The 26,724-nt window shown below is 38.1% G+C and overlaps 1 protein-coding gene across 16 annotated transcripts; it reads right to left on the bottom strand.

Annotated features, from left to right (window-relative positions):
• Positions 1–416: 416 nt before the first annotated feature.
• On the bottom strand, positions 417–26,412 carry LOC117568249 (proton channel OtopLc). 16 transcript variants are annotated; one of them, XM_052004485.1, is made up of 14 exons: positions 26,377–26,412; positions 25,479–25,986; positions 18,741–19,197; positions 17,911–18,044; positions 17,488–17,526; positions 9,528–9,638; positions 8,117–8,301; positions 7,871–8,028; positions 6,623–6,734; positions 6,361–6,521; positions 5,209–5,226; positions 3,237–4,747; positions 1,485–1,845; positions 417–762 (listed from the first exon to the last, which is right to left on the bottom strand). In XM_052004485.1, exons 3-14 carry the CDS (start codon positions 18,888–18,890, stop codon positions 622–624), a joined length of 3,081 nt encoding a protein of 1,026 aa, XP_051860445.1. In that variant the 5' UTR covers positions 18,891–19,197; positions 25,479–25,986; positions 26,377–26,412; the 3' UTR covers positions 417–621. The 16 variants fall into 16 exon arrangements, with proteins under 16 accessions (XP_051860445.1, XP_051860453.1, XP_051860447.1 ...); XM_052004493.1 differs by lacking the exon at positions 26,377–26,412 and having other exon boundaries at positions 18,759–19,197; positions 25,479–25,965; XM_052004487.1 differs by lacking the exon at positions 26,377–26,412 and having other exon boundaries at positions 1,497–1,845; positions 25,479–25,964.
• Between the last annotated feature and the right edge of the window lie 312 nt (positions 26,413–26,724).

The raw sequence follows: 26,724 nt of genomic DNA on the forward strand, positions 1-26,724 counted from the left end.
TTTCCTAACAATTTGTTTGTTTTTTTTTGTAGTTGTTTTTTTGTTTGATTCCAAAAAGTTTCGTTTAAGTTTTGTTTGGTATTTAGCATCAATAAAGATCGTTTGATCGACGGATCGATCATTTCAATCATTTCCATTATACGCTCTAAAGTTTGGTTCTTGCTGTTCCTCAACCACACACACGCCCACCAAATTTTTTTTTGGGGGCGTCAATGGTCCAATGTTTCGCTTTGGGAGTTAGCTCTCTTTGTTACAACTCGTATTTCATTTCATGTTCATTTTCTTTTCTTGTGTTTTTCTCGCATTTTTCGAACTTAGTTAACCTATACGTATGCGTAACTAAAAAACAAAAATTTATGTTTATACATATACAATATGTTATATGTATAATATGCAATTAGAAACTAACTTTCAACTTTTTGTTTTTGTTTTTCATTCGTGTGTTCGGTTTGCTATAAATTTTAGTTTTTCATAGCTTTGTTTTCTTTACTTTTCTGGTTGGTTATATTTTTTGTTTGTTTTCGGTTTTTTTGTTATGTTTTTGTTGTTTGTTGTTTTTTGGTGCATTTGAAAACCGCCTGGGTTTTAGCAGCTCGAACAGCTCGGAGGTGGAGAGAGCGCTTACTCCAATCGCGCCTTATAGGTGGTCTTCCAGATCTCGGCAAGTGTCACGGCGCTGTGGAAGCGATGGAAAATGCACAGGGGCAGTGTGATGCGCTGAATGATCGACCAGGGCACAAAGCCATAGAACTCCAGTTGCACCTGCATTGATTCGCATAGAGTTTGTCAATTTAATGTTAACGTTAATAACGGGTTCAATAAAGTATTAAACATGCAATTTACACACTGTTCACAACATTCAACAAACTAAAAGCTGTGACTAAGTATTATACATCGATTTCGAAACATGCATTTCAAACTCTGAGCTGTCGTTTGTTACTATAAGATACATTTCAAAATATCTTTCTATAGTATATACATTTGTGAAGCATTGGCAATCTATGAATTTGAATTTGAATTTATTTTGTAATGAAATATTGTTCAATGTTGAACTTTCCTAATAAATAATTCTTGATACAAATTTATGAAGAATTTGTAACTCAGTTGAATTTATTTCATATTTAAAATATATTTTATGAATTTTTCGGTGTAACTTTGTGACGAATGTGCAATTTAGTTAAATTGATTCGAATTTGCAGATAAGCTGAATTTATTGTTGCAAGTCCTTAACTTATATTTATTTTCTTAATAAGGAAAAAAGTTACAAACATTGTAAAATGAATTGAACTCAGTTTAAATATATAGAATTGATCTAGTTAAGGATCCGTACAGCTCAGAGTGATTATAGTATACATATGTATGTACATTTTAAAGTACTTTATAAAATAACTCTAAAAAGAGTAACGAGAATAACAAAGAACAAACAACGAATAGAACGAACGAGAGCGTTAATCGTCTTACTTAACTCAGTCTCGCTTACGTACATATCTACTTACAGGATTGGCGAATACTTTTTGAGCTTCGAATGTGTAGATGGCAAACATGGCCACATTGCAGATGAGAAGGAAGGTAACGATCTGGCGTCCCGGCTTGCTGCGATCGTGCTCCGGCAAATGGACGCGACGACGCGACACATCGGCAATGAACAGCAGCTGGAGAATCACCTGGAAGACGGCAACGCCGCCCGTGGTCGTCACCAGCAGGCTGGGCTCACTCTCCAGCACCTTGAGGCTGCCGGCAATGATGCTGAACACCGAATAGGTGAACAGGCCAAAGGCCGAGATGCGCAGCAAAATGTCATTCAAATTCGATTGCTCCTCGCAGCGGAATTTCAAGTTCTTGACTCTGTGGAGTAATTCAAATCGTGGTAGATTAAATATAATGAAAATAATTTTAGTATTTTTGCATCTTTATCTAACTAATAAGAGAAAGTAATATTCTTTTAATAAATTTTCGATTCAAATTGGTCAAAAAAACGTTAAAAAATTATAATGCACTATAATGAAGTAATCAGTACTGAAATAGTCCTACAGCGATCGGGTCTCAGTTGACAATCTGGTATATTTTGTAAACGATGGTATATTTTGAATGTAGCTCATAATCGATATACCAAATATAGTCTTTTATCTTTAGTTTAGTATTTTTAGGTATATTTTCGGTATACTTTTAGAACATTTAATGTAGCTCAATATCAATATACCAAATATATCCTTTGGTATTTTAGTATTTTAGCGGCATATTTTTGGAATATTTGTGGAATTTTGAATAACTTAATATCGATATACCAAATACTGTCCTCGGTATATTTTAGTATCGTGTGGTATATTTTCGGTAAATTTTTGGTATAATTGTAAAACATTGAATGCACAATAGCTTAATATTGATTTACCAAATGTAGTCTTTTATCTTTATTTTAGTATTTTTAGGTATATTTTCGGTATACTTCTATAACATTTAATGTAGCTCAATATCAATATACCAAATATAGCCTTTGGTATTTTAGTATTTTAGCGGTATATTTTTGGAATATTTGTGGAATTTTGAATAACTTAATATTGATATACCAAATATAGTCCTTGGTATATTTTAGTATCGTGTGGCATATTTTCGGTATATTTTTGGTATAATTGTAAAACATTGAATGTACATAGCTTAATATTGATATACCAAATATAGTCTTTTATCTTTATTTAATTTAGCTCAATATCAATATACCAAATATAGCCTTTGGTATTTTAGTATTTTAGCGGTATATTTTGGGTATATTTGTTGAATTTTGAATAACTTAATATTGATATACTAAATATAGTCCTTGGTATATTTTAGTATCGTTTGGTATATTTTCGGTATATTTTTGGTATAATTGTAAAACATTGAATGTACATAGCTTAATATTGATATACCAAATATAGTCTTTGGTATATTTTACTAATTTGTGATATATTTTCGGTATATTTATAGACTATGGTTTTATTGAATATGAGTAGCGTGTATCTCACAGCCGAGCACACTTAGTTTCCTTGTTGAATTTGGTTTTGTTTTGAAATCATTGATATACCTATTTTAAAATGAAATGAAATTTACGTATACTTGATACTTGATATTATGCATCTTGCATATTCTATTGTAGTTAATATTTTTAAAATGAAAATTGAAAACAAATTGCATTCGAGACAAGGGCAGGAAATACCTGTGAATAAGAGTGCAAGCTATGTATATATAGTAGTTGAACCCACCTGATGAATCCAATGATGATGGCGAGTATGGCAAAGGCCATGAGGATGCAGTGACTGGCATCGGCGAGATAAATGGCCAACAGCGAGAACTGCTGATGACGCACCAAGACGAAGAAGAGTATCAAGCAAATGAGTGCGCCGACCAACAGCAACAGACCAAAGAACAGACCCTTCGACGAGCCAACGCAATCGACGCGACCGGAGCGTGCCTGCTGCGCCATGGCAACGGCGCGACGCGACAGCATCACCTCGAGCCGATGCTCCAGATCCTCATCGTTCATGCGTCCCGGATAGCGACCGATGTGCTTCCACATGACATACAACACCACCGCGCCAATTAACGAATACTCAATGATGAATGGATACAGATACGGCGCCGAATCGTAAACAATCGTGCCCATAATATCAATGCGACCGCAGGCGGTGGAATTGAGTGTGCCAATGTTGGAAGACAACGCCGCCGGATAGATGCTGTCCAGACTCTCCAGATTCTCGAATGCCACCAATCCGCCACCAGCACTGGCCTCATCGTGCGACAGATCCGAATACGTTTGGAAGCTATTCTCCATGCCGGGACCAAACAGATTATTCATAATGTTGACAGCACCCTCAGTGCTGCTGCTAACGGCGGCGGCTGCTGTGGCAGTTGCGGCTGTTGCCGCTGTACTGGGCGTGGAGGCGGCGGCCAAATTGTTGAGGAATGACGACACGCTGCCGGCACCGCCATCGGCATTGGCAGCAGCGGGCAATGTGCTATCGGCCACATCGATGGGCGTTGAACTGGATGATGAGGCGGCGGATGCAGCGCTCGATAGGATGCGCTGCAGGCCACTGAAGGGTGATTCACTGGTCGTGCTTAGGTCGAATGGAATGCTGCTGCTGGGGCTGTTGCTGGCGATGGTGGTGCTTGTGGTCATGGTGCTGGTGCTGATCGTGCTGGGGAATGCGGTGCTCGAACTTGAACTCGAACTCGAACTCGAACCCACGGTGCTTGTCGCAGCCGTGGTGCTAGTGATAAACTTCTTCAGCTTGCGGGCCATAGTAGTGCTGTGCCATTGATAGCCAGGTGTTGTGTATGGCAATCGTGTTGTGGTCGTTGTTGTTGTTGTTGGCAATATTGTGCTGGGCAACGCGGTGCTGGTCACATCGCTGCTGCTGCCTCCCATGCCCAAACTCTTCGAGATGCCATCGACAGTGTTGCGCACCAGCTTCGATAGCACATTGTCGCTCTTGTACACATTCTTGGGCAACAGATCCTCGCCATCGAGCACCTCGAACTCACTGTTCGGTCCGGCATGGGTGCGGAGCACGGTGCCAGCGTGACGCAACGCATGCTGGCGTATCGAATGAGCGATCGACGAGGCATCGGGATCAGCTTCGCGCTTCTGATGATAGATCGTGATCTCTAGCAGCGATTCCTTGACCAGCGTGCGTATCCACACACAAATGTTGGTGGCCACCACATGCATTAGACCAAAGCGAGCGATCACCTTGAAGCGATGGATGTTGAGCTGCAAACGAGAAAGAGACAGCAAAGCAGCAGAAGAGAGAGAGAGAGAGAGAGAATGCAATGCGCAGTGGCAAATTTTGAGTATGATGAACCATTTTGATAAGCTTACAAGTACAAAGTATTTACAGTATATGTTTATGTATAAGAGAGAGTATAAGAGTAATTGTATAAGAGTAATTGTTAAGGAAAAGGACGTGTCGCCACTTCTAGCGACTTAAGCAATTTGTATATAGCATTTAATAATTAAATATTACCCACATCCCGAAAACCCTTAATTACAGCATAAATTTAGTTAAAGCTAATTATGATTATAGTATTAAGTTAGCGCACACATACAAATATAGCTTATACATCTTATATGTGTATGTGTTGCAATGTGAGCGTTGTAAGTAGGGTAGTATGGTTAGAGAGTAGAGAGTAGAGAGAGTATGTAGAGAGTAGAAAATGAGTTGTATATCGTACCTGAAATGGTGGCCTAGTCTGCGATCGCGAATGGGGCGGAGTTGTTGGTGGGATTATGTACACAAAAATGGTTCATTAAAAAAACTAAGTACTTTGCACAATTTCGAAAAATTTGTATATTTTTTTTTTAATGAATGAATGAATGATTGCATGATTGAATGGAATGAATGAATGGAATGAATGAAATTTGAATGCGTGTACGTGTTTGTGAATTGTGATTAATGTGAAAGCTAAAGCTGCGCTACAATCGATACAAAACGATAACCGATAACTGATGGCGATTGCGATTCGACTGTGCCGAATGTGTACGTGAGTCTCTGTGTGTATGTGTGTGTGTGAGTGCGAGTGAGACAACTAGTGCGCCACTCAAGCGAAAGCGAACAAAACAAATAAGTGAAATGTCTGATAGATGAATATATATTTTTTTGTAGTTGTAGATATATGCAAAATGCGAATGCGAATGCGCGAATCAATGATATAATGATCAACTCAACTGAACTAACTGCCAATTAACACGCCAATTGCGAATAGCGAGCGATAACAACTACTGTGTGAGAGAGACAGAGAGAGGAACGTGGAGACGTGGAGAACGAGACAGTGTGACCGTACCGTGCCTATTAACTAGAAATTGTTAATCTGTGATCGTTACCACAGCTTGAAGATCGCACACAATTAACGGTATAAGAGCAAATCGTAACAGAGTCATAACCTCAAAAAGGGAATTAATTTTGTATTATTTTTGCATTCTGAATCGGAGTCTGCAACGATTTGCAACAGCGTCAGCTATGTGTGCTCGCTTCTAGCTCGAGGCAAACGAGTTGAACGTGATCTTAAACTTAAAACTAACCTCAATTATAGACCGTTGTTGGACGGGGACTTGGATGGCTTTTTAATACGTTTCTTATTTCATTTTTTTTTCAGTGTGTACTCATGATTGTTTTACATACAATAACAGTAGTAGTAGATGGTAGGTAATAGTAGTAGTAGATTAAAGTAGTAGTAGTAGTAGTAGTAGTTGGTAGTTGGTAGTTGGTATATAGTATTTGTATTTAGTTGTAGGCTTACAGTGTTTAGTTTCATATTTTTTTTTAACATTAGAGAATTGGAGTATCATACTACTAGGCGCCCCAAAAGCGAACTGAATCGACTTACCCGTGCATTCATGAATATAAAGTACATCTGCATGAAGGTGAAGATCATCTGGAGCAGGGGATTGACACCGATCAGTATGTGATGGCATGGCGAATCGAATGGTATCTCAAAGAACGATCCAAACTCCAATCCAATGTAGATCATTGCGCCAAGTCCAAAAGCTGCAAGCGAAAACATATCAAAAGCGAGATAGAGTATTATTATCGATTCAAGATTTATCCATCGATCAATTGCGATCAGTTGTGATCAATTGTGGCTTTACCGATGGCACCGACGCGCAAAAAGAAACTTCCGTGCGTGAGATCGCTGTGCGTGGTCTTCCGTTTGCGTACATTTTTCGGGGTGACGGCCACCTCGGCATCCACGGGTGCTTCCTGTGTGCAAGTTGAGAACAATACAAAAGAATGACATGTAGTATACAAAACATATATTTCGAATACATCAGCTGAATCAGCTGCAAAATTCATATGTACAGCTTAATTGATGTGGCCTTATCACTCGACAAGCAAAAAAAAAAAAAATAAAACAAAAACTCGTCGCCGTCATCTAATTAACGTGGGTCTGTTAATCCAGACCCTCTTCCCCATCACCTATTACATTATTGCATTTATGAGTTACTCACTCACACATTCATTTGGCACCCCATTCATTTGGCAGCCCTGACATAAATCACATTCAATTGCACACACAAAATGTATGCGCAAACAATAAGTGCAACAACCGAAGGTTGCATTCGATTTGCAAAGGAACTTCTCTACACTTTTTTGTTTTAGCACATTGTTATATAGTAAATGAGTTTTGCTTGAAATTGTGAGATAAGTTTTCGGTACAATTCTATGAAAGGAAAGAAGAAAGGTGCACAAAGTCAAATATTATGAAATAAGTTTAGAAAAGTTCAATGAACAGATCTACAAGCAATAAACTACCAGAAACGTCTAAAAAGTTTAATAAAAGTCAATAAGGAAAAAACCTAAGCAATTTAGAAAATCACATATAAAAGTGCCTATTAATATTTCTCTTATTTCATAAAGCTTATTTAAATAGAGCATATAGAGAATATTCTCCACCATTTTCAGCCTAAGAAGAAACACAACAAATTTAGAAATAAATAAATTCTAGTTAAATAAATTCATTGCATTATCAGCATTGAAAAAAGTTTAAATAAAAATGCAATAATATTAATATTATTACTAGTAAATTCTCGAAATTTCAATAAGCTTTTAAGAGTGCCATAAAATAAAGAAAATTCTGGAAATTCCTAAAAGCGTATCGATACAATATTCCCAACTCTTTTCAGCACTGAGAGAAGCATAAACAAATATGCAATAATATTAAAAAGTTCTAGAATAATTCTCGAAACTCCTTAGTGCTTATTGATAGAATATTCTTAACTATTTGAACAGTAAATCATCCCATTTTTAATACCATAATTCCGCGCGATTTTGTTGCGAAAAATATTTGTTTGTAATCAAAAGAATGAGAAAACTTTTAAGTATTAAAAAAATCTTACCTGATATGCGGCGCCTTTGGCAGCTTTGCCAGAGTCCTTAGAGCCTTTCGCATCCTTCGAATCGGCTGGATCTGCATTCTTCGTTTTCTTCGATTTCTTCTCCTTGGGCTGTGGTTTCGGTTTGCTGCCGCCATTGCCGCCATTACAGCAAGAGCTCTCTGTATGTTCGTAGATAAATATGAAAGAAGGACTCGCACTGAAGGACTGATTGGGCAGGATTAAATGTTGGAGAAGAGATGCGCTTACCCTGCAGCAGGAAACAAAAGACGTACAACAGGAAGAGTATGCTGGTGCCGTAGAGGTACGTGAAGAACGTCTCGTAGTAGAGCACCGGCAGTCGGTGTGTGGTCACATCGCTGATCACATACGCAATGCAGACGACTATCAAGAGGATCGCATACACCAGGCTGGTTACAATGAAGAGCGATGTCCTGTGGCGATGAATTTCAAGCAGACAAATTGTCAGCAAAGTTTCTATTGCAATTTCCTTTTATTTGTTTTGCCAAAGACAAATTGCTCATAACCTGCTACATATGAGTATATGTGTATGTGTGTGTTAACTGGAATTCAGTTCAAAAGCAAAGTGTGTGCGTGTTTGTGGCTTGCTTTTGGGTTAGTGTCAATTACTCGTACCTAGTTTTGAAAGTAGTTCTCTATTAAGTGTGCTGCTAACAAAGTATTTGTGTGTGTGTGTGTGTGTGTGTGTGTGTGTGTGTGGTGTCTCATGCTTCTTGAGAGCATCGCTTGACTGCTCGAGTGCATAACCTAGTCACATGCATACCTAATTAGCTATCATCAGACACCAAAACATGAGAACTTTACTCGATACTCGATACTCAATACTCGATGCAGCATCGCAGCGATGCCAATCAATGCCCATTATGAGTAAGTACCATAGCCACAGTGGGTTACAAAAGTATAGCTCGAGTGTAGCTATTAAATAAATAACAGCTTTGCTTGCCAAAACAACTTGTAATTTAAACTTTTGTTTTTGCACTTATTTACTCCTCAGTTATATATACTTTGTTTGCAGTAATTCACTCTCGAGTTAAATATACTTCAATAGTAATTTATTCTTAAGTTATGTATTCTATAGTTACAGTAATTTACACTTCTACTTTAGTTGCAGTAATTTACTCTCGTGTTATATATTTTATATTTATTTCTATTTGGTAATTTTACTAAACTTTCAAATATTCTCAAATTCTGCAGTATAAAACTATGTTCAAAAATACTGCAATATTTGAAACTTTTTTTCGACTTATTATAATCTTGTTTTTCTTTTACTTTGCACAGCACTTGCCCCACTGTGCGCTTGCAGCGTATTGCAACTCATTTGCATTATTTGACCCAGTTAGAAACATCAACGGCAAACAAGCATCTCGCTTCAACGCCCATTTGCAAGCGTCTGTGTAAATGTGTGTTTGTGTGTGTGGCAAACACATAGATACATAGATATAAAATGTATCTTAATTACAACTGAATGAATACTGAATATAGAAATTGAAATATAGAAGCGAAGCGATTGCCGTTGAAACAGTCTAGAGCAAGATTCTTAAATACTTTTTATCAAAGTGTCACTTTTTTCTGGAGTAGCGGGAAATTGACAGGATTTGTGGTAGTTGTAAGAGGATTTTGTATTTTGTTTGCATATTACCATAGTTCGATTGGTCCCGTTATCGGATTGGTTTGATATGTGCCCTGCACCGTTATTTTCGCTGGCATAAAACTGTGCTTATTTGGATTTGGCTTGAACGTGTAGCAAACCCTATAAGACGACACAATCGTTGAGAGACAATTGTTTTTCTGTTTTTCTGTTTGTTATATGTTAAGAATAAGGGTATTTGGTAGTTGACTTCGGTACTGGGATTACACAAATACGGAGAGTAACTGGCATTAATCGAGAGAGGGGTCAATGAATTTTCGGCATTTTGCTGTACACAACTTGATGTATATACGTGTGTGGAATACTATTACTATAAAATGTCAGTCGTAGTAATAGTAGCAACAAAGTGTGAACATTGCGATGGAGGATACACATATACTATATACTATATATATCTGTATATATCTGTATAGGTAAAAGGTAGTAGTTGTTGGTGCTTATGTACAATGAAGCTCTTATTTCTTATTTGGGATAGGTGTGCTTGTGTGTGTATCTAACTGTTATACGTGTGTGTGTGTGTGTGTGTGTTTGTATTGTATTTTTGTATATAAAGGAGGGCCTGGCACTTTTGGCGGCCTTGAGTAGCATCCAGTGTCCACCCAAACGAGTTTTTCTCTCGCTCTCGCTCCCTCTCTCTCTCTCTCTCTCTCTTTTGCTCTCACAAACACACATTCTCATCTCTCAGTCTTACTCGCTCCCTAACGCTATCGCACCTTTGCAACGGCTGTGGCATAACATTCTTCAGCTCCATTTCCTTGTTGGCCGCATTGTTCTTCTCGGCGCTGTCGGTGCTGCCGGCGGTATGGGAACGGGACACCGGCAGAGTTGCCATATTGTCGCCGCCCTCAACGTCGACGGTAGCGACCTTCACTTCACCGCCGCCCATTTGCTCCGTTTCCGTGTCGGTCTCCGTTTTGCTGCCTTGGATCTCTTAACTTGGATCTCCGGTTGTTTTTTTTTCTTTTTTGTTCTTTTTAGTTTGCTTTGTTTTCGACACTTTTTGTATTTATTTTTAGTTAGTTGCGAGATTTCACACGCGCGACTGTTTTTGACACTATTTGTGTGGCGTTGTCGTTTGGCTGTGGCATGAAATATTAATGAAACAATTTGCAGCTCGAGTGTTGCATGCGACGCACGAAAGTATGCAACAAATCTTTTGTTGTTCTTAATCGCGCTCTCTTATATAAATGTTCGAATGTGTGTGTGTTAGAGTGTGTGTGTGTTGCTCTCTCTCTCTCTTTTTAGCTTTTTTTTTCGTGTGTGGAACGCATTTGAAATGCATTTGGCAAATGGGCAAAACGAGGCGTGGCCAAAAAGCGCCAGGCTTAAGCCGCACTTGAAGCACTTTGCTCTCGTTATTGTTGTTGTTCTCCTTGTTATCGATGTTGTTGTTGTTGTTGTTGCTTTGGAATGTGTCCCGGAGCGACCTAGTGACCTCTCTTCTCCGCTGCTGCTGCTGCTGCTTCTGGTGTTGAGCGCAAGTAAACAACGCACACGAAAAGTTTCAACCCTCGCTCACGCATTCCAAAAGCCAAAGCTCCAGCCTCCAAAAGAGATCAAGAGAGTTTGTGTGTGTGTGAGAGGGAGAGAGAGCGAGCGAGCGAGAGTGGAGTCTGTTTATACGTATGTGTGTATGCATTGCAAAGTTACATACTTATATGTATTAGTACACATATCTTTGATAACCGTGTATACATTGCATAAAATGTAGTATTTCTCGCGCACTCTCTTCCTCTCTCTCTCTCTCTCTTTCTCTCACTTGTGTATGTGTTTTTGTATGTGTGTTGCTGCCCGGTGCTATCAAAAAGCAGGAGAGGCTAAATCTTTAGCGCGCCCAACGCTTTGCTTTTTTCTTTGCGATTTTTTCCGTTTTTCCTTTTCATTTTTGCAATACCCCAAAAGGCAGCAAATTGTTTCAAAAACTTTACATTTCAATGCACAGGCAAAAAAATGAATTCAAAAAATATGCAAAAGAAAAAATTGGTTGTTTCACACGAACAAAAACGTTTCTTTAGCTGTCTAATCACAATTTCTTTGGCACTTTGTTGAACACTTCACAATTGTAAATTTGCAATTGAACAATAAAAAATTGACAAAAAATGCATAGAATTGTTTTGTGCGTCTTTAATTTGAAAGCCAGACTGTATATATTTCACTGTAAACTAACTCATACAATGAGTTCTGAGTTGCTGTGTGTGTGTGTGTGTTCAAGTGCTTGTGTGTGTGTGTGTGTGTGTGTGTGAGTCTTGGCTACCTTGCGAACGCTGTATATAACACGTCCAAGACCCTTTACTATCCAACTACAACTGAAAAGGCTCGTCTCGGTTTAAGCCCTCAGTGCTCTGCTCTGTCGATGCTCAAAAATCTATCTCTGCTGCAGCAGCAGAAGCAGAAGCAGCAGCAGCAGCCGCCCCTTTTGCGCCGAATCTCTGTCTGTCTGGATGCTAAGCTGGATAGCAGAGGCCAAGCCAAAACGAAAGCCAGGCCTCTCCTTATTGTTTCAGGCTCTCTATCCTTGTCTCGCTCACACGGCGCTGTCCAACTCTCTCGCTCTCGCACTCGTTCTCTCTTTGCTTTACTTTGCTCTCTCTGCGTAGGGGAAACATCATTCAGCCCAGCATCCAGTCAGCCAGTATGCCAGAAAGTAGGACACATTCTGTTTCTTTCCTGCTTTCTTTTTGCCTCTGTTGCCATTCATCGAGCATAGTTTTGTGTGCTCTTATTATTTGCATAAAGCGTTGAATTTACTTTTTGCCTTGCCTTTTCTTTTTGTTATTATTGTTTTTCTTTTCTTTTTTTTTTTTTGATTGACATGTTAATGACTCGTTTGGCTGTGATTGCAAAGCACCTCGCTTTGCCTTCCTCCTTCCATCCGCATTCCGCTTTCGGCTTGTTGACAAAGCTCAAAATGGTTTTAGTTCCGTTTACATTTCAGATTTGCAACCGAAGGTGTGTGCACATGCATGTGTGTGTGTGTGTGTTTGCCTCCTGGCTGAGTAGCTTATCGCTAGCTGCTGTGCTTGCTCCTGTTGCCAGCGCCTTTTGTTCGCCAGGTTCAGTCGATGCAAAGTGCGCGATAACAGGGTGCCTCAATAATTTGCATACTATGCGATGCATTTACAGGGTGTCGCAGGTTAGTTACACACAATGAAAGAAATGGGTCACTTTCTCTGTGTGAATGAACAACTTTTGCGCTGAGCATGCAAAACGTATTTAGTATTTCGCATTTCGTATTTCGATTCCCACGACATCAGCATCCATCAGCAATCGAAGCTTAAGGGTTGCGACGTAGGTTGCGACTCATGGCATGGTGGGTGTTTCTGCATTCTTCAAAGTGCAGCCCACAACATATTGCCAGTCGGAATCACAAAATCAAAGGAATACTAAACCAAAAAAAAAAAAAAAGGAAACGAAGTTCGCAGTAGGAATGCCAAGCAAAGGGATGTGCGGGGCGGTGAGGGGAGGAAAGCACGGAAGGCCGAGCTGTCAGTTAACTGAAAGCAACAGCCCAAAACTCAATTACCCACATTGGCTACGGCTTGCGATGCCTCAACGTGCCGCGTGTCCGACCAGAGACAACCCCACAAAGTGTAAAAGGCAAAGCACAGTGGTTGCACGACCACGAAAACTCAGTGAAAGTTCATATGAAAAACTAATTGAATTATTTGCATGGCTGTTAAATATGTCACAAATACCTAAAAACTTTTTCGTTTTAATTTTCACTAAAGTTGCAAGCAAAAGAACTTAATAATTTTAATCGTGGTTCACTTGAATATATAACAAAAATATTTCAATTTCACATAAATACAATTTTAGATTATCTTTTTTTAATTTCAGTAAAATTTATATTATTTATTCGAATTTTAGAAATATTTTGACTTCCACAAAATATAACAAATTCTCTATATTTATTTAATTATTTTTTTAAAACTTCAGCGAAGTTCTTTTGAAAAAATTGATCTTATTTAATGAACTTTAGAAATTTTATTGAATATCATAAAATATTAGAAAAGATAATGTATTCAATACCTATATTTGAAGGTATTCTATGCTGTGATTTACTTTAATTGCTTGGTGTATATTATTGCTGTTTATTGTGCATAATGCTGCAAAGTTTTAATTAAGCAGTAAATTGAATTTGTTTGTGGCATGTCAAACACGGTAAAATGAATTGCACACTGCTTCCAATATGCCAAAATGCATTGTAAAACCTTGGAATATCGTAATTCAATGGTATTATCAAAAACTTGTCATAGTTAAATTGCAGAAGATTGAAATGGAATATATTTATATTTAATATTAAAATATAAATGTATAAAATCAATGAAAGAATACATTTGACGGAATTTTATTATTACGATTTCTTACATCGAAGATTGTTAGAAAACTTTATCACTTTGTTCTGATAGCTTTTGCACCACTGTTCGCTGCCAGCAGCGTTTACGGTACACGCAACAGCAACGCTGACGTTAGCGTCAGCGTCGACGGCAAATGCTGCTAATACCGTTTGCTTGAGGGCAGAACGTAGAACGTCGACGTCCGAATTTGTTATCGTAAAAGTTGCGCTTCGCCTTTTCGGCTTTCGCTGCTGCGACCGCAATTCGTGTGTGTTTTGCGTAGTTTTGTTTTGTGCGCTTTTCACAACAACCAACACTTCGCATTCTGTTTTGCTTTCCCATTCGTACAGCCGGCAAGGCAATTGCGACCCTTGCCCGAGCGCTGCAGCTTTCGTATCATTCACGTGTCGCATCGATGTGCCGAGTCATTTGTGCTGTAGGGTGCTTTACTGTTTTTTTTTTTTTTTTTTTTTTTGCTTTCTTTTCCTTTTTGTTAAGGTGTCCTGGAAAGGGGTTGCACACAAAAAGGATTTGCGTCGCGAGTCGCCAACAAACTGCGTCGCAGTGCACTGAATGACATGCACAAAGCCTGGCGATGGGTGAGATGGATTCACGGCAAAAGGGCGACGACAGAGGAGTGAGAAGAAAAAGGGAAGGGAGTAGGAGAAGATGAAGAAGAAAGGAAAGAACAAAAAATATGATATGAACCGCACACAAAAACAAAGTCGAAGCAAACCGCGCCCAGCCATAAGGAAGTAAGTGCACACAGTAAGCCGGATAAAGATGGGGGTCACAGTTGGACAACGCGAAGAACTGAGCAAATCGAGGCTAAATAATGTTAATATCCAGATGGGCGCTACGACTGCCAACGATTTATGTGGCAAAACAATGCTTTGGGGTTGGCTAACTATCACTCAACTCATTGTCTGTGGTATCTTTAGCTATTAGGGGCTGAAAGCTCAACAAATCAATTTACTAAGTGACTTTATGGAGTTATCTGAATGGGTTATAATAAACTTCTATTATTTGGAATGACAATATGATAATATGGATATAATAACTTTATAAGTCTCTTGTTGAATATTTTATTATCATTCCCTTAGTCACTTATTATATTATTTAAAATTCAGAATAAATTTTTATCTAAGACTTTTGTATTTCAATTATTAGAAAGTTGTGAAAATAAACGAATATTTATTTAACTAATTATGCCAATAATTATTATAAGCATAATATAATAAAGTAAATTCATTTGCTTGGGATCGGACGTAATCATTGTCAGCACACCTCAAGGGAATAGAGGTTTTACAACATCGCTAATATTCGAATTCGAATCCGATTTTTATACCCGTTACCCATAGGGTAGAAGGGTATTATAACTTTGTGCCGACAGGAAATGTATGTAACAGGTAAAAGGAGGCATCTCCGACCCTATAAAGTATATATATTCTTGATCAGCGTCAACAGCCGAGACGATCTAGCCATGTCCGTCTGTCCGTCTGTGTGTCTGTCCATCTGTCCGTATGAACACCTAGATCTCAGAGACTATAAGAGATAGAGCTATAATTTTTTCTCGACAGCATTTGTTATGTTTGCATGCAGATCAAGTTTGTTTCAAATTTTTGCCACGCCTACTTCCGCCCCCGCAAATCAAAAAAATCGAATAACAAGCGTAATTTTAAAGCTAAAGTTACGAATTTTGGTATATACAATAATAATTATAGTAGTTATGATTCCTAAAAATTTGGTTACGACCAGATAAAAATTGTGGAAGTTATTAAAGAAATACTTTTGTATGGCAAAAACGCCTATTTACTAAGGGTCTTAGTTGCTTTGGCTGACAATCTGGTATATTGAGCCGTCTATGGTATATTTTGAATGCGGTACTATATCGATATACCAAACATACCATTTGGTATATTTTTAGTATTTTTTAAAGTATTTTTGGTATATTTTGAAAATGATACCGCAATATTTTGCCTTTATTAAAAATGGGTAGCGGGTATCTCACAGTCGAGCACACTCGACTGTAACTTTCTTACTTGTTTTTAATCATTTTTAATAATATTGAAATCATTCGTAGATCGTAATAATTATTAGACTACCTCCATTTCTACTTATGCGCTTTCCTAACCATTTTGTTGCTCAACATAACTTAATATAATAAATTATTACAAAATAATTTCACAGTCCTCTTTCCTCTCCATTTATCTCCATTACTAATTTTAATTTACAACCGAGGGTTGATTCAGCATACCGTTGATAAAATCTGGCTAAAATTACTTGGCCTGCTGATGACACTGAACATATGCTCAGAGAACAACAAGAATACGTTGGAGGGGCGCGATTATTAATAGCCGTTGGTCTTTGGTCTGCCATCGCTCATTTAAAAAGGTCGACCATGGGGAGTTACTGTTGGTTTTTTACGTTGTTTGTTACGTTGTTTATAAATAACTTCAATTAAAAGCGGTGTAAAAAACGTGAGCCTTGGATTAAAGGTGCGAAGCATTAACCTTGTGTGCACTCAACTAAACATGCGTCGCATTTCGTCCAGAAATAGGCATACATATAGGGAATATAGAGGGAGCATAGGGAGTATGGGATGTTTGGCACAAGGTTAGGCCATCGACAGGTCGATAAACAGTCTGCAATGCAGGACTTTTGTACAACTTCTCGGCTGAAAAGTTTAGTGCCCAGAGCATGTATTGATAGTTTTGGCTCATGTTGTGCCAAATGTAAGTCATTCGTACAATGACTCGAAACAAAAAAAAAAAAAACATAAAAAGAATGTGACTGCGACTGTGGTAGTCAGTTCTGGGGCACAGTTGAGAGGCTGAGAGATGATAGCAATAAACATCTTGAGCTATTAACAAGTCGTGTCACGACTTTTTCACATCTCTAGCGCATAGAGTCAGCCAAGTGAAAGAAGAAGGCTCGTTGGCAGTTGTCAAGTTGCGTAATTTGTTTGCAACTTCTTCAACTTACATGGTTGCAGCTTGCAACGCGCATTGTATAAACGATTTTTATGCCTCTTTCCTTCCGAATCGCTGACTATTTGTTTTATGTGCCACCGAGAGAAAGCGAGAGAGAGAGAGAGAGAGAGAAAATGAGATTGAGAGTTGTGCAGATGGAATTGCATGCTGCTTAACAATGCCGACACATAATCGGAAATGTAAGGCAATGTGCCTCCGTCGACTTCTCTCCACTTCACTTCACTTCACTCCACCTCAGTTAGTTAGTTCATTGACATTATAATCGGGCGAGTTGCCAAACAAGTCCGATGACAATAGCGAAAAAAAAAGGAATTACAACTATAAGTATTATACATATTTATTATCCATCCCTGTGTAGCTTTTTATGTTACGGGGTGCTTAAGCTGTTAGTTTTGGTTTTTGAGTGTGTGCAGTGTGTGTGTGTGTGTGTGTGTGTGTGTTCTGATCGGATAGGAATGAGGACTAAAGACAACTACTAAATAGGCAAATAATAATGTTAAGAGTTTGAGTACGAGTTCTATCACAAGATTCCATAGTGTATGTACTAAATTAGGATCGTAAGGTAAGTTAATTGATATGCGAGTATATATCTTAGGGATAATTCCAATTTGGAAATCTGACCTTTTCTGTGGATGCGTCAGAACCGTTGGATGATTGCCGCTGCAACAATTACTTGTGAATTAGTTAACACACGATTTTTGATATATATATTTGGTATTTAATTTTTTTAACGATGACATATGACAACTACTTGGAATAGATTTGTAGTAGGAACTAGGCCTAAATCTTCAGGGATAGCAAAGAAGTATATAGAAAGAGATTGGAGAGTATGATAATGAAAACTCAAAATCATCACAAAGTAGAAGCTGAAGTTCAAGCTGAGGTGGTATTTGTCAGTTTAGTATAGTGGTGTTTTTTTTTTTGTTCTCTTCTTGGATTAAAAACGAAACACAGATTATGTTATTTACTTTTAGGGGGGTGGTGGTGTACGATGTTGATGATTGGGGATAGTTTTTGATTTGGGGACTTATGGAACACACTTACTTGGCATTTTTTGGTCGTCGCACATCGATCGGAAAGTCATCATCGAAATCCAAATTGAAATCCTCGCCCAGATCATGCGGCACTAACGGTGTGCGCTGATGAGCTGGACTTGTATGGTATCCATCGCCCTGCAGCTGTGTGTGTGTGTGTGTGTGATTGTGTCAATGAAATAATCGAGATTAGTTTATGATGGTCAACCATTGCGTTTTGGTCACAACAATAAATTGGAATTTCATATTTACAGATATGATATCATCATCATTTTGTACACTTGGATATATGTATATTGGAATGCATGCGAAATCCATATAAATCAAATCGAAAAGAAAACTGCGACAAAAACAATTCCAATTTATTGCGAAATGAAAACTTTGACAACTTGTAACAAAATAACGCAAAGTAAAGGGCGAATCGTTCCGTAACTCGTGCAAGGATTATCATATCTCAAATCTTTCTTTTTTTTTGGTATTGATTTTGGGGCAGAATATTTGAATTTTGGAGTCAATCATTTGGCAAATTTACGCTTGGTTAACTGAACTTTTCTATGGCTGCAAAGCTCAAAAACAATAATGATATATTTATAGATGGAAAATATTAATATATGTATATATTTAGATAGTAGAATACGAGTATTTACAAGCATTTTCAATGTGTAACTGTTACTGTTGAAATGTTTTGGCTGTTAATGGGTTGTAATGTTGTCTGTTAGTTTAATGTTATCTGAAATGCGATCGAATGAATGAGTTGCGTGTGTGTGAATGTTATGTTGTATCTGTGTGTGTGAGTACGATTTGAATCCTTGGTACGAGCACATCCAAAACAGCCCCTACCTTGACAACGGTGCCGACCTGATGCGACTCGGTTGCCGATTGGCGATTGTCCAGCAAATTGGCTCGCTCCATATTCTCGAGTTGTAATGTTTCTCTTGGCTGATCCAATAGACGTTCTCGCATCTCATGCAGATACGGACAACGCTGCATTCCTCTCTCTTCCACTTCCAGCTCGACTTCCACTTCCACTTGCTCTTGGTCCTCTTTCGTTTGTTATATTTATTATATTTTTAGTTAGCTAACTACTTGGCTTCAGTTATATTACTTTAGTTGTATTCGAAAAAAGTGACAAGTCCTTAATGTTATATTAAATTATTTGTCATTCTTAGCAAAGAGTTCTATTTTTGGTTAAGTATAAAGATTTTGTTTAGAAGGTAAATGCTGTTCCAGAAAAATCAGTCATTAAGTTTGCAGCAGCAGTTTAATTTCAAGACTTTTCGTTAGCAAATTGGTCGTTCTGAAAAATTGAAAATACCAGAGATTAGAAATCAAGCAATGAAAATAATTTTCGAGTAAAATATGTGCCCTTGAAACGAACGAAACAAGTGGAAATTCTGTTAGGAAAAAGCACGCACTATATGTTTTTCTTTATAGCTCTCTTATTGTGACCATCTGGGGCAAGCGCTGACTGACTGACTGACTGACTGACTGACTGACTGACTGACTGACGGACTGATTGACTTGATACTCGTATTGTTTATGGCGAATTCTAATAAAAATCCATTGGATTTTGTTCAGCGATCTTGACAGATTGATGAGGGTCAGACACAGCCTATTTGGCCGCCTTTCGACCAGCTCCAAACTACATAAATCCATCATATATTTATATTTGTATTTATACTCGTACTGTACACAAATAAGTTCTATTTTGCAATTTGCTGCCACACTTTGTTGCTGGCCGTTGGCCAACAATTGCGAATGCTGCACGCCCCCATTTCCATTCATCCATTCATCCGTTCATCCGTTTATCCGTTAGCCACACGCATCAGCCAATTGCTAATCTGGCCTAAACGGAGTGCAAGTGCATCCCAGCGCACTGCGTTCGCTGCAGTTGCTTTTGGCCAGATTGTTTTTGGTTTTTTGGTTTTTATTTTCTGCGAGGTCATGTGCCATATTTTTGCATAGGCGGCCAGCCAGTCTGGCTGTGAATGGCCCGAGGAATGCCTTTCAAAACAAAACAATTCGCAAGTGAAAACAATTGCTTCCAGAATCGACATCTAAACATCGTCGCTGTTCAATTTAAATGCAAATTGAAACTGAGAAGCCAACTGAATCATGCGATTTTTTCACTTTCAAATTTATATTAATCGTTGGATATTATTTCTTACAAGTTCGATCTTACAAGCTCAATACATTCAAAACCTCTTAGAAAAATATATTTATGATATTTTATAGAAATACATATTAATAATAAATACATTTATAATTCATATTTTGAATTTTAAGTTTAACAACTCAATTTTTGCATTTAATTTTTATTGAAGAGTTTATTTATTAACATTATTTCATATATTCATAAATAATACTTTTACGGTTCTTTATTTGGGCATATATTGAAAATGTATTACTCGCAAAAGTTGTTGAAATAAGTATATTAGCTCTTAAGTTAAACTACAGACAGATCCAATATACATACATATTAGAGATGTATCTCTCTTCCATAAGTTAATCATTGGTTTGCTTAGCTACATTCTTCAATCTTCAGCAAAAGATACTTTTATATCTTAAGCACAATTGCACCTCCATTTGGCATTTAAAATAATTGCCACAATATTTTCATGTGTCATACTTGCAATCAACAGTTGAATTTGTAATCTACGAAGCAGCATTGACTGCAAGTTTGTCTGCATATCTCACGGATGCATTTCTTTTGAGCCGCGCAAATGAATTCCCAGTTGGCAGTTGCTTGATTTGCCAGGGGCAGCTTGGGCTTGCCAAGAGTGGCACTTCCATTAGCTTGGCTTGGCATTAAAGGTAACGGTACTGCACCCTTGCGTATTCCCAATGTGCGCTGACCATTAAAAGAAGAGGCGAACAGGGCAAGAAGAAGAAGCAAGCAACTTAAACCGCAAAAATGCAACGAGGCGGCAAACATAAAACATTGTTTCCATGATGTTGCCCCAATCGCCTTTCTGCCCTGGCGATTCCATGGCCATTTCCAAGCGACGCCTAATGCTGCCGCTTCCCCTGTCCCCCTGTCCCCCGTCTGAGAATTGTCGCATGTGTTGTTCTTGCCCTCGCGACGACAGTAGCAACATCAGCAACAACAACAACAACAACAACAACAACAACAACAACTGCAACATTGCCACCAACACTGTCGCGCAAATTGAAAGCTTGCTTAATGCCATTAACATTTGATGGCTAACGACTGCAAAGACGGCCAACAGTTGCGGCTCTAACCTACGTATATAGTATATATTGTGGTCTATATAAGGAATCAAGTCACAACTTTGCAACTAACGCACACTTGTTAATTGCAAACTTCTCTTTAGCCTCGGATTCACGTCTCTCTCTCTCTCTCTCTGTCTCTATTGCCAATCGATGTTGCAATTGGGTGGCGTGGGTGGCAGCTGCTGACCACCTGTCTGGCTGCTAAGTTGCGTCGGCGTCGGCATCGGCGTCTGTGTTGCATGTTTACAATAACCAAATGCATATTATCAAAGTCATCGTAAACACAACAAACACATGGCAGCAGCGATGGCTTCGCCGGGTTCATTGCCCATCTTCAGTGGCAAACAGATCGCGTTGTCTATTTCTATGATCAGTCTGTTTGTTGCTGTTGTTGTTGTTGTTGTTGTCTGCTCGCTTTTATGACAGTTGTTGCACAAAAGTGTCCGATGACAGATTGCAAACAAACGACAGAGCCACAAAACACAAAACCGCACCCACACCCATCATCATTGCGTTGCATGCGATGCAACGATGCAACTGCAACAAACATACTTGTATGTCTATCTTTCTCTTTTTATGTGTAATTGTTGTATGCAGATGCTTTTTTGAACGAACAAAAAACAAGAAAGAGAGACGGCGCCCACATTGAGAACCGGATATGCAATTGTATACGAATACCAAATTGGGAATGGGAATGGGAATGGAAATGCGCTTGAGATTGATGAGAACTGAGCGCACCAGATGGACACATATTTAGCAAGCTATCGAAGTGTCAATGGAAACTTGTTTAGCTGGTTGGCTGCCAGATACCCTATCCTATTAGGGGGACCATATGTGCTTGCACAACATTGTTGTTTAAAATAAGTTTTCATATTATCAACATAAACAAGTAAGAAAGTTACAGTCGAGTGTGCTCGACTGTGAGATACCCGCTACCCATTTTTAATAAAGGCAAAATATTGCGGTATCATTTTCAAAATATACCGAAAATACTAAAAAATACTAAAAATATACCAAATGGTATATTTGGTATATCGATATAGTACACCATTCAAAATATACCATAAACGTCGCAATGTGCCAGATTGTCGGCCAAAGCAACTCAGACCCCTAGTAAGTAGGCGTTTTTCCCATACAAAAGTATTTCCTTAATAACTTCCACAATTTTTATCTGATCGCAACCAAATTTTCAGGAATCATAACTATTACAGTAGTTATTGTATATACCAAAATTCGTAGCTCTAGCTTTAAAATTACACTTGTTATTCGATTTTTTTGATTTGCGGGGGCGGAAGTGGGCGTGGCAAAAATTTGAAACAAACTTGATCTGCGTGCAAACATAACAAATGCTGTCGAAAAAAAAATATAGCTCTATCTCTTATAGTCTCTGAGATCTAGGTGTTCATACGGACGGACGGACGGACGGACAGACGGACAGACGGACAGACGGACATGGCTATATCGTCTCGGCTGTTGACGCTGATCAAGAATATATATACTTTATAGGGTCGGAGATGCCTCCTTCTACCTGTTACATACATTTCCTGCCGGCACAAAGTTATAATACCCTTCTACCCTATGGGTAGCGGGTATAAAAATGTCTTAAATATTTAAATAAAGATATGAACTACAATTTAGTTATTTTAGGGTGACCATATATGAAATAAGAACTAGGATAGGTTCTATGAAATGTCCCATAACTATTAAAATAGGGAGCTTAAGATAAAACTAGTTATTTTAGGGTGACCATTTATACAGTACTTAGAACATAAACTGGGAATAAGTAATGTCTACTATGTCGATCAATTTGCAGCTTATTAGAATATTTCATATTAAGGTGACCATATATCAAACATTTGATCACTTTCAAGTGATAAGCGCGTAATCTTCGGAACTACAATAGTCGCTGATAAAGGTTACTATTATGTTATCTCTGTAATTAAGGTGACCATATGTTGTAGTATAAGTTATAAGAACTTACACGTTTTCCCCATTCAAAACTAAATCGATTATCGTAACTAAGGTGACTGCTCAATTAAAGTGACCATGCTTTGAAATATATAGAATAGTCAATACACCCTCCTAACTAACCTAAACCTAAAGGTAGTGCGATTAGTGTTATTAAGGTGACCATACAAACAGCATTGTCTTTCAAAAGCGTTGCTCTTAACGATCCATTAAGGTCACACTAACCCCCGTGCCCGCCCCCTGGGCGCGTTCCTTTGGTCAGCCTCGCGACTCAAAGGGCAACAGGGTTGCAGGGTTGGGGGGCGGAACAACCGTGTGGCAGACTCAACCATCCCCTTGGATCGCAATTTTGATGGGTGAGGTCGCTCATCGTCAGTCGTCAGTCGTCGGTCGCCGGTCGCCGCCTCATTAGCCCAATATTCTCGTATGCAGATATATTTTATGCTTTTATGCCAGTTTCATTTCGTTTCGTTTTCTTTTTGTTTTGTTTAGTTTTTGTTTTTTTTTTTTGTCGCTTTTATTTTTGTGTGCTTGTAGATTTACTCGTATGCGCCTTCGCAAAGCAACCACCCACAAGGGTCAGCGGAAAAACACACCACCAAGCAGCGATGTTAGGAAATAACAAAAACAACAGCAAAAAAAAAAAATGTAAAAGAAATTAAATAAGGTGGCATATTCAACCCTCGCATGTTATGAATGCATTCGCATTCAAATTTCGTTTGATAGATCTAAAAGTTGTGCAAAGAAGCAACTGAAGTAATACTTCAGAAGCTATTCGATGCGATTGATTCGCACGATAAATGTGATTTTTTTGGATTGAATGCATTCAAGATAAAAGTGAATTTTAGAAATTAATTTTGAAAAGATCGATCGTACTATCGCACAACTTTGGCAGTCACTGTATTAATGACATTTATGTGAATAAAAATGTTTCTTATTAATGGATTCGAAGTTCGAATTTCGAACTAAAGAATCTTTCTTTGCTATAACTAACTATGTGGACTAAGGTGTCGGCAGTGTAATATAGATGAAAATTGGTAGACTTTGGAGGTTTATTAAAGTTATAATTTTTTAGCTGTCGCAGAGATGTGTATATATTAACTTTTATAGGAATAACACAATAAAATTGATTTGGAAATGAAGTAGCCTTTAAAGAATTATTGATGAAACATTTACATGCATTTTATCGATCATAAATTAATAATATTAATATTGTATTTCTCGAGTATGATTATCGATTATAAATCAATAATATAATTACATTTTTTTTTCATCTGATATTATTGATAATATATAATATTGTAAATCAATAATATTTATCAATTATGATTATCGATCATATAAATATATTGTTTATCGATCATTGCCCGATAGCAATACATAATATTTATCGATGGTGATTATCGATCATATAAATATATTGTTTATCGATTATTATTATCGATCATCAATATATAATATTGTAAATCAATAATATTTATCGATGATGATTATCGATCATATAAATATATTGTTTATCGATTATTGCTATCGATCATCAATATATAATTTTATAAATCAATAATATTAATATAATATTTATCGATTATAATTATCGATCATAGCTTAGCGATTCTTATTATCGATCATCACTCTATAATATACATAAATATATCATTTATTTATCTCTCTCAATCGGAAGTGATTCGTGCAATCGATCATTCTATTGATATATTGATCTTGTCAGAATCAATTTACACTACAAACAAGCTGTAAATGGAAACGTGCAATCGCAGTGATCTAACATACAACATACATATATAGTATAGTATTCGCTACTGTGTGCAAAGTCTGTAATCGCAGTATTCTCTTTCTCTCTTCCTGTTTCTTCCGCTCAATAAAAAGCGGCTCATCATCGAAACTGACCCAGTTCTGTGTCAAACTTGTGGTATACGCTTTCAGTTTTTTTTTTCTTTCTTTTTAGTTTCTTTAGTTTTCCGTTGTAGTTTCCTTTTTCGCTTTCATCATTTCTTTCGCAATTCTCTCTCGTAACGTTTCTTTTGTGCACATTTCTTTTGTGGGCACTTCTATGGGTTGCTTTACTATACTGACGAAGGTAGCAAGTGTGTGTGTGTTAGCGGACATTCCAATGTCTTTCTAATGGAAGAAGACCAAGAAATGTGCAAACGCAAAACACGAGTCGTGTAACATGTGACATGTCAGTGGCTCTGTCTTTCTGTCTGTCTGTCTTTCTGGTAACTTGAGAGGGTCGCCTCAAAGTTTTGATTGCTTGTTATTTTATTTTTTTTTTTTGTTTGGGATTAAAGAGCTTCTCTCTGGTAATTAACGATATTCAGTGTGAATTTGACAATTGAATACTCGAATATTCATACTTACTTTTTGGGTTTCTTCAACTGTCACATGGAATGAAATGGCATCTGAGTCCTTTTCGGTTTTTGGCGTCCTTTTTGTTTGCGTGTTTTGTTTTGTTACGCGTTTCGCATGTCGCAGTTATTTTGCACACTTCGTCCTTTGCACTCGACTCGCACGAAGGAACGCAGGAGGCGGGAAGAATGGCTTTGTTTTTGGGTGGCGGGGTTTACGCGCGGGGGCAGTAGAGACGTAGTTTGTTTGATTGTTGCGCGCGCGTCACAGCAACTGTATCCTCTTCTTCTTCTTCTTCACCTTCTGCCTGCCTGCCTTTGCCAAAAATTTGTTGCGAATGCCGGAAACGGAAGAAGGGGCAGCACAGACAAAATGGACGACGAGACGCGCACACAGCGAGCAAATAAATTGTTGCTTTTCACTTTTATTTCGATTGTTTACTTTTTGTTATGATTATTATTTATTTTTTTTCTAGGTATCAAAAGCTAACAGCTTGGTACAAAAATAGTTTTATTTAGCACTTTTGGGAGGGCATAGGTAAAAAAAAAATGTCAAACAAACAAGCAAAAAAAAAAAACAGTTGATTGTTAGCAAACTACACAGCAATGACAACAATGCCAACAACAACAACAACAGCAGCAGCAGCAATTACAACAACGTCAGCTACTTGTATTTAATTGCAATGACTAGTCAAGCGATTGGATCAGCGCATAAAAACAAAACAAAAACACATTCAAAAACAAAACACACGATTTGGCAAATTCGATAACGATTTTGATTCTATTTGTTTTTTTTTAATAGCGTTTAATATTGTTGCATTGTTGTTCGTTGTTGCATTGACTGTTGTTGCTATTGCTATTGCTGTTGTTGTTGGTGTTGCTGTTGCTGTTGGGATTTTGCTTGCAGCCACCGTATTGACTCTTCCATCACTCGTAACAGTTCGTTTATGACTGAGTTCGAACGCAACTAACAACTCAAAACGTAGAACGCCAGCGTCGCAGTCGCTGCTGTTGCTGTTGTTGCCGCTGTCGCTGCCAGCGCTGACGCTGGCGTCGCAGCAACAGTCGCTGCCGGTCGGCTGCCGTTGTTTGTCGTATATCGTAAGTGTTTACGATACTCGCACTTGCTGCTGTTGCTTTTAGCTTTGGCTTTGGCTTTGCTGTTGCCATTTTCGCAGTCTGCTGCACACGGCATTCGTTGTGCGAATTAACAGACAAAATGCAATGATGTTGACAGCGAGATAATGATGATGATGATG

This window comes from Drosophila albomicans, chromosome X, assembly GCF_009650485.2.
Source record: "Drosophila albomicans strain 15112-1751.03 chromosome X, ASM965048v2, whole genome shotgun sequence".
NCBI lineage: Eukaryota > Metazoa > Arthropoda > Insecta > Diptera > Drosophilidae > Drosophila > Drosophila albomicans.

Coding starts and splice junctions, on each gene's coding strand:
- LOC117568249 (XM_052004485.1), bottom strand. CDS start 18,890: ATGCAGCGTTGTCCGTATCTGCATGAGATGCGAGAACGTCTATTGGAT. Junction 9,639..17,487: donor CTGACGCATCCACAGAAAAG/GTCAGATTTCCA, acceptor GTCGTCTTATAG/GGTTTGCTACACGTTCAAGC. Junction 763..1,484: donor CCAATCCTGTAAGTAGATAT/GTACGTAAGCGA, acceptor GAATCAATGCAG/GTGCAACTGGAGTTCTATGG.